The sequence below is a fragment of the Natrix helvetica genome (assembly GCF_964273705.1).
Source record: "Natrix helvetica genome assembly, chromosome: 1".
Classification (NCBI taxonomy): domain Eukaryota; kingdom Metazoa; phylum Chordata; class Lepidosauria; order Squamata; family Natricidae; genus Natrix; species Natrix helvetica.
The window spans coordinates 300247329-300258490 of NC_138548.1; the positions used below are offsets into that span (position 1 = coordinate 300247329).

Sequence of the window (11162 nt, forward strand, 5' to 3'; positions counted from 1 at the left end):
GCTTCACCAGCTCATCTCCCAATTTGTTATGAGGAAGACTCAGCATGGACAGGAATTCAGCCCAGGGAATTTAGAAGGAAAGAAGGCAAACCACCCATGGATCTTTCAACATAAAATGTATAATGCCTCCATAAAGTTCAACTTGCACTGTGTTCTGGCTATGAAAAGGTCAGAGTTCTAATCTGTATACTCATTTACGTTAAATTACATCATCCTGGTACTTAGTCATCTTGGTTAGAAACATCCTAGAACCATTGTGACTCACTTGAGCGTTACTACCTGAGATAATTAATAATTCACCTATTGCATGCCAAGCCCATAAAAGTCTTCCCTGTCCTTTGGTCAAAGGTAGCAACTGAAGTTATTCAGGGACAACTTTCAGTTTAATCAGGCACCGTTCTTTCAGAACTATAAATAGTGCTTGAAATGGTCAAAAAGCATTATATCAATATAGAACCTTTGGTAATATATTGTTTTAATTTCATTTCTTTCATTGTGATAGCTCCTCCCTCTTGTTTTCTGTTGTTGTTGTTTTCAAAGATTCACAAACTCAGTCAGGATAATTGGTATCTACCAGGTCACCTCACTATCATGGTTGTTGAAAGCACAGACACTCAAAATTTGATGCCCAGGGCTTTCACTTGTAGAACCTATGCCATGGGAGCAATACTTGTTACTCTATAGAGGTGCAAATTATATATTTGATAATATATGATACCAATAAAGGAGAATATTTGTAATTTAGGATTAAAATGAGGGATCCTTGGTACTCTCTGAACTTGCTTGTTTTCTTGCAGACGATTCATTACCTAATGAAACAAGTTCAGAGAGCATCAAGGGCTCCTCAGTAATATAAAGCAATAGGACTTAGACTTATATACTGCTTCACAGAGCTTCACAGCCCTCTGTAAGCAGTCTACAGAGTCAGCATATTGCCCCCAACAATCTAGGTCCTCATTTTACCCACCTTAGGAGGATGGAAGGCTGAGTCAACCTTGAGCCTGGTGAGATTTGAACTGCCAAATTGCAGTCAGCTGGCAGCCAGCAGAAGTAGCCTGCAGTACTGCACTCTAACCACTGCGCCACCAAGACTCTCCATATGAATATGGCCTCAACTTTAAAAAACAAAGAAGTTTATAATTGGGTACAAATTTATTTACAGTTTTTCTTTAGCATCATCTACAATAAATAATATCATTTAATGTATATATCATTTTGATATAGTTGTGTCAATCATATATTCGTCCATATAAATTAATCCAGACTATATCTGGGTGGAAATCTATAATTTTATTTAGGAGGCCAAAAATGCAAAACTGCTTCAGAACTTTTAAGGGTAAAAATCTGTAAATAAAATAAAAATTACTTGGAATAACTGAGACTAAAAATAAGAGACTAGACCCAGGATGGGGAATCTATGGCACGCATACCACAAGTGGCATGCGGAGCCATTTGTCAGGGCCTCCTGAAGGTCCCTGAAGCCTCCGGAGGACTTCCAGTTTGCTCGTAGGGTCATTTTTAGTCCCCTGAAGGCTTCAGGGAAGCCGCCTGAAGGTCCCTGAAGCCTCCGGGGATGGGGGGGGCTGTTTTCACCCTCCCCAGGCTCCTAAAAAGCCTCTGGAGCCTGGGGAGGGCAAAAAAGGCATACAAAAAATGGGGGGAGCGCCTCTCGTGCGCATGAGCACTGGGAGGAGGTTGCGCATTACATTATGGGTGCGGCACACCCACGCACGACCCCCCTGCGCTCCGCCCCCTTATGGAACACGAGCCAAAAAAGGTCTGCCATCGCTAGACTAGACTATTCTAGAGACTAGAAGTACATCTGAAGGTGTCACTTCCAGCACTTGATGAAAAGTAGTCCTGGCACAGTTCTATTTTACAAATGATATTTTGTTTGTTACTCAATGAAGCATGTGACCTAGTTTTTCTCCTCTATGAAGCATGAAACTGAAATCTAATGATTTTCCCTCTGTTGATTCTGTGTGGAGCCTATAAAGCTGCTTTTGTACTGTTAATTGTTTTAAGAAGAAAAAATTATGCTGAAGTTGCTTTTTAAAATGTCATTCTTTCTCACCTAATAATTGATTGTTGCCAGAAGTGACCCAAAGAGGTAGATTTTAAAAAGTATGTATCTTATTTAGTATTAACTTCTTTAGCTTTATAAGATTGGTTAATCATTACTGTAGCTTATGATGAAAAATTCATTTCCTATTTTCCTTACAAGCTGCCACTCAAAAGGAAAATATTGTTTTTCCTTTTTAGTGCCCATCAGACTTTGTTTTTGTCAGTATCATCTCCAGAATATTTATAAATACAGTCATATCTGAGATTTCCTCTTCTGCTCACTTCCAAAATATGAAGCCTTCTTTTTCTGTATTAGGCATCACTAGAAAGGGCTGTCTAACATATAAGTTAGACAGCATTTTTTAGAAAGCTGAGAAACTTCCATGGATGACGCGAGTGGTCAAAGGATAAGTCGCTTGCCCAAGAAATTCTGTACACATTACAATCAAAGGCATGTAAATGTTGATGTAACCCCATTTCACTCTGGGATTTACATCGGTGTAAATGCTTGTTGGTGTGAACCGCATCTCCTAGCCAGCTTTTCTGTTCATTCTTGCTTGGGCAAAGACAAAAAAGGGCACAGTGGCTTTAACAGTTGAGTAGAGAATGGAATTTCAGCAGGTCATGCAAACGACACTTGATGGATTTCTTTTTTCTCCACAACTAATAAAGCACAAGAGACCTTCCTCTTCGCATCCAGCCACAAGCCTCATTTGTTCTGGCCATTTCCTGCCTTCGGGTATTCTCCCTTCTTCCTAAGACTGGAATCATAAATGCACTTCCCTGGGAAACAGCCCCATTCAAACCAATGAACTTAGTTCTATTTGGACTTGAGCGGAGAGTTCTGTTCTGACCTAGGCTTCCCAAAAGCATGAAGCCGACTCCTCATCCTGATAAAAACCCCTTTTATTTAGTTTAAAGTGAATTCCTCTCCAGCAAAGTCCCAACCAAGAGATTTCACAACTGCAGACCTTCCAAATGCCACTCTGTAGCAGACAATACTTGGCAAGAAGTCTGGAACAGATCTTCACTTTAATGAATTGAACTAATTGTCTCCTGCAAACTCCCTTCCCCTTTTGCTCCTCTTTATTCCCCATGGGAAGGGCCATTTACCGTCCACTTGTGGCTTTACTCCTGAGTCAACCCTTGTTCCTTAGCCTTTCCCTTCTTCTAGCAGCTCTGCACATACGCACACTGGGAACACCGAAGGCAGCTGACAACTGTCAGATGGCCCTGGCCACATCTCTGCCTCCAACACAAAGCCCTCATCAGAGCCTTCCCCAGACTCCAGGACTGGCCCAAGTTCCTCCCCAACCTCCTCATTGTCTGACTGCTGCCGGATCTGTTGGCCCCTGGTTCCCAATGTCTACCTTAGTCCATCTCACCTCTCTCTTTTCAGATTTTTGTAATCCGCGCATAAACACAGAGAGAGAAAGAGAGAGACATCCTTTAAACTCTCTAGTCCTAGAGGGAAGGGAAAGGAAAGGAAGAACATTACAATGGCTCTTTCCTGAAAGGATCCTTACACTTCTGGATGCTAGTAGCATGGTTTGTCTGTTACATCTCCATCTTTCTTGTACCTCTCTACTTTTGGGGGGAATTAACTTTTTTTGATGGACAAAAGTGTAAAATAAATGCAAGGATATAAAAGGAAATGCATGCAGGGTTTCATTTCAGTCTGGGGTTTTTTTTTGCGCCCCTGTTGCCAGGTCAAAACTGAAATCAGCGTAGAAAGCAAACACCAGACTCTCCAAGGCCTGGCCTTCCCTTTGCTGCCAGATGCACAACAAGCCATTCAGCTACTAAAGCAGAGGAAAATCAATTACATCCAGCTGGTAAGGGATTCTTGGGTAGGGTTGGGTGGGGGGGAGCGCTTTCAGTTTAATTGTCCCAGGTTTTGCTCGTTTCTGTGCATGCTCTGCTTGCACAAGTTGCACTGTTGGAGTTTCCACCTCATTGTTATTTTTGGTTTCCTCTTGCCTTTGTTTCAACAGAAGCTGAACCTGGAGCAGGAAACCATAGAACTGGTCCACACAAAGGCTACAGAAATTGCTGATCTGCCTAGAAGAATTCCTCAGGATTCTGCTCGCTACCACTTCTTTCTGTACAAACACTCTCATGAGGGAGATTATCTGGAGTCAGTAGGTAAGCTGTAACCAAATCTACAGCTGAGGAAAGCTTTACCTCCTCCCTTTGGACACGGAGTGGGTATTTTCCTTACCTCCTAGAATGGTGTTGCCATCTGGGGAGGGAGTTTAAAACTTCTCTGGTGGATTCCTTCTCCAAGCACCTCAGTAATCACAATAGGTGAATCTCCTGGCATCTGAGGTGGCGCAGTGGTTAGAGTGCAGCACTGCTGGCTACTTCAGCTGATTGTTCACTGCAGTTCGGCAGTTCAAATCTCACTCAGTTCAAATCCCACCAGGCTCAAGGTTGACTCAGCCTTCCATCCTTCTGAAGTGGATAAAATGAGGACCCAGATTGTTGGGGACAATATGCTGACTCTGTAAACCACTTAGAGAGGGCTGTAAAAAAAAGCACTATGAAGTGGTATATAAGTCTAAGTGCTATTGCTATCCCCAGTCTGGCCGGCTGGGACGTTCTTTCACCTCTCTATCTAAGACTGATCTCTTCTGCCCTGCTCTGGAAAAGCTCAAAAGCAGGAATAAAAATATTTCACACACACAGTCCAGAAATGCATTGCGAAACTAAACAGCTTCATCTCAAAGGTACTCTTTTCAAAAGACAACTGGACTAAGGGTTTTTTTTTCCCCTTGAGGAAGAAGAGGTTTCGAAAGGTCTTCCTCCTCAAGGAAAAAAAACATAGTCCAGTTGCCTTTTGGGGGGAAAAAGCACCTTTGAGTCAACCATAACCTGGACAACTGAGAATCTCCATAGACGTTTAAACAGCCTTTTATGCCAGTCCTAAAACAAAAGAGTTCACAGCCCAGCACATGGGGAAAGTTTTAATTTGTTTCTAAAATCAATTACCCAATTCATGTGCAATAGATTTTAGCTATAATAAGAATTGGTATCATTTCATCTGTGCAATATATAAACAGTATACAAATGCAACTGTATTTGTTTTGCCACATGCTATTATGGCATGCAATGGCCATTATTTCAACATACAGTAGATTAGTGGAATTAATTTTACCGGGGCCTAAGAATGTCTGATCTGCTTTTTTTCTTTCTCCTAGTGTTTATCTACTCCATGCCTGGTTACAAATGTAGCATCAAAGAGCGTATGCTGTATTCTAGCTGCAAGAGCCGATTGCTGGACTCCATAGAGCAAGATTTCTGCCTAGAAATTGCAAAAAAGGTAATGTCGGGGTTCCAAATAGCATCCTCTATGAAATAATAGCTTGAGGCAAGAAGTCCCTCAAAACACCAATATATTAGAAGAGCCATTTGGCACAGCTGGGAAAAACCCAAATCTGAAAGCTTCCAGGTTTTTCCCCACCCAGTTGAAAGTTCAAGACCCTTCCCCAACACTCACAAGTCCATCAAATTGTCCAATCAGTTACTGCCGTGGATGAAGATTCCTCCCATCCACATCCGTTCAGATGCAGGGATTAGGCGACCTTGACTTTCTGAGAAGTAATGTTATTATGGCTACATATCTCCCAAGCTCCATACCATCCCCCCTCCCAGTTTCCCATAGTAACTATGTTTGAATGTGTGGCAGGCTTGAGGCCCTATCCCCCGATGGCTTCCAAGCCTGATAGGTAAGTCTTTGTCCTCTGGATTCATAAGCATCTGGAAGAAAAACGAATTCTCTTCCATTCTAACTAGGCTTTTAGTGTTTTAACCAGTATGAAAGAGGGTGATGCGGGGATCTGAAGATTGAAGTAACCAGAGGTTGTTGGAAGGACATGCTAGAAATAGGTGTCCTAACAGCATGGACAACATGAAAAGTAAGATAAGACTTTAGTGAACCCATCTCTAATGAGAAGAAGAAACGTTCAAGTCCTGAAAATAAAACTAAAATAAATTTAGAAATGGCCCTGTGAAGTAGGAGTTGAGCGAACCAGAGTGGAAGCTGGAAAGCTATGGGGGAAGAGAAATATAATGGAATACCATTACTGAGAAGAAATTCCCAATCTCAGTTGGGTTTCGGGTTCTCAGTGGCCAGATCTAAGTATTTTCCTTTCTCTTTTGTATCAGATTGAAATTGATGATGGAGCTGAGCTGACTGCCGAGTTCCTGTATGATGAGGTCCATCCCAAGCAGCATGCCTTCAAGCAGGCTTTTGCCAAGCCAAAAGGTCCTGTGGGCAAAAGGGGACAGAAGCGAATTATCAAAGGACCAGGCGAGAACGGAGAAGACAGTTAAACCCAGAGGATGGGTCAGCCTCCAGCATTGCAGCTCCAAGGAAATCCACTTCTCTGCATTTGAGCCTGTCCACTGAACTCCAGAGCCTTTTCCCTACTTCTTTTCTCAAAGTCATGTCCATCGGTTTCATTAACAGGGTGGGAGGGTTGGAATCGGGGGACAGAGAGGAAGAGGAAGACGACGGCATGCTCTTTTTTCTTTCCTTTTGCTCTATGGTGATATAAATCTAGGGGGAAGGGGTACCCTAGAGCTTTTTGTTCTTTGTTTTTTTAATATTTCTTACAATAGATGCTCCTGTTATTGCTTCATCTTGTGGCCTGTTTTTACTTGGAATCTGCACCACTCAAAAGAGTTTTGTTTTCCTCTCATCTGAGAGAGTTATAAACTTCTATCTTGGGTGCTGTGACCCCCATCAAAGAGAGGCACCGTTTGTATGGCAACAATAACTTAGTGTCACTCCAGCCTGTCAAAGCCATTCCCTTACCAAGGGGGTCTGTTTCCTTAGTATTTGATGCAGTGGTCAGTTGCCTGTTGATTAAGGCAAATAGCAGTATGTTCCATGGATTGTTTTTGAGGTAGGGTGGAGTTGGGGGGCTGGGGGTAGTGCTAAAAAAATAGATCTCCTCCAAAATAGAGGTGCATTGTTTGGATTTTAAGAAACTCTTTGTTTCCCAAGTTACTGAAGAAGTAAAACACTCATTTTGTTCAAGAGTCCTGATAATCCCATTCTAAGCCTTACTGTTTGTAGGGGGAAATCTCCATCACAAATCCAGCGATGGGTTGGATTTCTCTTAAAAAGATGTTCTGCTTCATTTCTGATCTGCAGAAAGCTAATTACACTGCCTTTCTTTCTTCCTTGCCTTATGTCTTGATGGCTCGTTGTGTGATGTCACAGCCTAGGCTAGACACATGGACGGTTAGGAACTGGGAGCATAATTGTTTTTCCTGCCCTTATTGGCATCGTTTTCGCTTAACTACATCAAGATGGCAAGAATCACCTCACCGGTAGCTCTCATATGCTTTCCCAGGTCACACTTTCCACCTGTGCTAGCTTGCAGCTTAACACAGCATTGATTTAACTGAGATCATCTTCTGACTTAACTGAGAAAGTAGATTCCTTCCTGATCTGTTTTGTTGGGTTTTTTTTTCACCCATCCATGCTTGGCATCTAAAGTAAAGTCGCTTGGTCCTTGGGTCTTCTCATATTTACTCAATTGCTTGTCCTCATCCTAGATTACAACACCCAACCGATGCAACCCCTTGTCATAGCTCTTTAGTTATGTGATAGAGCTTTGCCAGGCCAAAGGAACATTGGCCCTTTCATTGGTCACTGAATGCGGATGGGCTTTTTCTTTCACAGAATGTACTTTGCCCAGAGGATGTTCATTCCACGTGTTGGATACTGTCTGCTAATTGTTTTAGATCCATGAAAACCAGGTGGAAGGAAAGGATAGCTCATAGCATGAAATTGTTAGCTGTGTACATGACGGATGGGCATTTTTAACTGCCAAGGAGTCTGGGAAGAGTCTTGATCAGCTTTGAACATCTAAAGGAGAAGCAGACTATGATCTACTCACAAAAAACTCAAGACACAATTGTGACCTTGGGGACTGGGAGCTTCTGAAAAACCATTAGAGCAGGTGAATTTGATATACATAATGAAAGTTCCTATGACCCCAAGGAGCAATTTATTGGTCTGCTTTTATATCTCATGCAAGCAAACTCTGAAATTACAAGCTTTTTTTTTTACATAGCCAATCGTATGGTATTAGTATGGTGGCCTTGAGTGGAGTAGTATTTGTGTAAGAGCAAGCCTAGAGGTGCTCTGGGTCATTCTTTCCCCAGTGGGACTGATCTTCAATTTAAGAAAGAAAGAGTAGGCTTTGCCAAATTCCAAATATTCTGTATGGGGGGAAAAATAGAATCACAGATTCTAAAAATAAAAAACTGGAAAAAAAATCATAGATTCTCAAAATAGGACACAATTTAGACCTTCATTTCCACTACATTCCCCTACTCACTACAGGAATCCAGATGAAAATGTCTATGATGGAAGTGGTGGTATGCACCATCATTTCATGGATGGGGAAAAGTCTAAATGTTAATTTTTCCTGATTTTTTTAAACTGTTCATCTTTTGCATCTTAGGTTTATTGGCATTCCTTGGAACAGATGTCTTTATAATAATGTAGTGCTTAGAAATAAACAGATCTTGCATCCAGTATATAATTCTAAGATAATAATTAAATTTAAATTTTGTCCTAAAACATGTTCAAACAGCAAGATTCTGTTTTAAGCAGGCACATGCAGGGATCAGCAACTAAAATACAAAATTTAAGCATAACAATGGTCAGTGCACAACATTTCAAATTTTTTTTTTTAAAAAAAGGTGGTTTTTGGGACATTTTGAAGGCTCTATCTACATTGCTGATCTTTGGCACAATGATATCTTTAAATACTTTATTTTTACTGTGACCAAATCTCAATCAGTTCAGCTAAATCTAGAGATATGATATTATGTAATATTTGGATTTGGATCTCTGCAGTTTCTGCATGATATATGCAGATAGCTTTGCTACTTTCATTTTAAGTTTTTGTTGAGAGTGCTATACTCGTGTAATAATATGATTTATCATTTTGCCCTTTCCCAGGCAAATTTTATATTTTAGGTTAGATTTGTCCTGTATGTTTTGTTCCATGTATTACATTCTCCCCACCAATAAGAGGCAGATTATTATCATTTTTGTTCCCTATTATATTTTGATGCAGAAGAACAAATATTTGCCATTCCAAAACTGATAACAGCTATTACTCTGATCTTGAACTCACATTTCCTGGGGTTCATGATGAGATATTAAGCATACTTGGATGGCTACTGTTGACATTTTCCTTGTTTTCACTAATTGCATTAATTAATCCAACAAATGGGGCAGATAAGCAAGCACGCAAGCACTGCCTTTGTTTTACATCTTTTACTCCAATCAAATTAGTCTGAAACGATTCCTTTATGGTATTATTGCCAAATATCACCGAGCAATGATGATGGATCAGTCAGTACTCTCAAAGGCATGATCAGTGGTACATGAGGACCAGTCAGAACGTCTGTGAAGGAAAGAAGGCAAACAGCCTGCTTCTCAAGCTGACTCTCCACGACCAGCCCTTTTCCCTTCACAATGAAACATGGGAGTCACTCAGCCTTGCAAAGAGCTGCTTCTCAGCTGTCTGTCTGATCTTAGTAGCTGCTGCCATATTATGCATATTCATATTGTGTGTGTGTGGCTAGTGAATCCCTTTTCTTATTTGTTGACTGGAAGACCAATAAAATCAGTTATGCAACGTGTGAATCATAGTGATCTGTCTACTCCAGAGGTCTTCAAACTTGGCAACTTTAAGACTTGTGGATTTTAACTTCCAGAATTCTCCAGCCAGCTATGCTGGCTGGAGAATTCTGGGAGTTGAAGTCCATAAGTCTTAAAGTTGCCAAGTTTGGGAACCCCGGTCTACTCTATCAAAACCGACTCTTCCCCCACCCTCGTCCTATTTTCTGATCCAAGCTAACAAATAGAGACTAATTCCAGGATAGGGAGACTCAATACTCCGCTAGACTCCAGAACTTTGTTTTCCTTGCAGTTATGTGATCTTACAAACTTTACCATCAACACGCTTGGCAAGTAGCAAAAAAGTTCCACAAAAATGTAGAAACGACTCCCCATCCTGGAATAGTCTCTGAACCAGTTAGCTTGGATCAGAATGTATCTTGCTATTTATATCGAGGATGAACACTTAATCAAAACATTTATTAGATCTGACTAATACTACAAAAGTTTGAGCGATTGCAAGAACATACATCTCGTTATAGAAATAAAGTTTTGTAGGAGTCCCAAAATAATTTTTCAAGAATTATATGTTTACAGGAACACCTTGCTAATACTCTAACAACTATATTCCTTCCTGTGTGCACACAACTGAAATGACAGTAGTTTTACACTGACATCTCTAGCACACTAAAAGAATGTCTAATTGACTACATGGTTAACACTGTAAGTAGTTTTCATTGGCCATTACATTTAACTCGCTGCAGATGAAAAGCAAGCTAGGAGTGATTGTTTCTGTATCCATGCTAGTAACTTATCAAATCTTCCATAAGAATCAAGGTTTGGAGTTTGGGAGATGCACATTCCTGACTGGGCTATACGATGATGTAAATTTGGAAATTATGGGGGAGGCAGGGCATACTGTTTTGAATGCTGTATTTTCTAAAAATTAAAGTATTTTTAAAGCAGCCTGGTTTGAGTATTTCTTTAGTAGACTCGAGATATCTGTTGATACAATTGGCCATTCCCTTAATAAAACATGTATGGCAAATTGGATGTCTCAGGAATTCGTGGAAACTATTGCTACAAAGTGATTGAATTTACCTTGTGAGGCCAGATGGTTTGCACGTTCATGTACAATACAATACAATAGTAGAGTTGGAAGGGATCTTCGAGGTCTTCTAGTCCAACCCCCTGCCTAGGCAGGAAACCCTATACCGTTTCAGACAGATGGCTAGCCAACATCTTCTTAAAGACTTCCAGTGTTGGGGCATTCACAACTTCTGGAGGCAAGCTGTTCCACTGATTAATTGTTCTAATTGTCAGGAAGTTTCTCCTCAGTTCTAAGTTGCTTCTCTTCTTGATTAGTTTCCACCCATTGCTTCTTGTTCTACCCTCCGGTGCCTTGGAGAATAGTTTGACTCCCTCTTCTTTGTGGCAACCCCTGAGA

The 11162-nt window shown here is 40.9% G+C and overlaps 1 protein-coding gene across 2 annotated transcripts in view; it reads left to right on the forward strand.

Annotated features, from left to right (window-relative positions):
• Positions 1-10680, forward strand: part of TWF2 (twinfilin actin binding protein 2) — a 73987-nt gene extending 63307 nt beyond the window's left edge. For both annotated transcript variants that reach the window (XM_081944411.1, XM_081944412.1), the window contains 4 exons: positions 3774-3899; positions 4059-4209; positions 5265-5386; positions 6232-10680. In XM_081944411.1, the coding sequence (XP_081800537.1) occupies positions 3774-3899; positions 4059-4209; positions 5265-5386; positions 6232-6399 (567 nt within the window). In that variant the 3' untranslated portion in view covers positions 6400-10680. The remainder of the gene's footprint in view (positions 1-3773; positions 3900-4058; positions 4210-5264; positions 5387-6231) is intronic.
• The last annotated feature ends 482 nt before the right edge of the window (positions 10681-11162 follow it).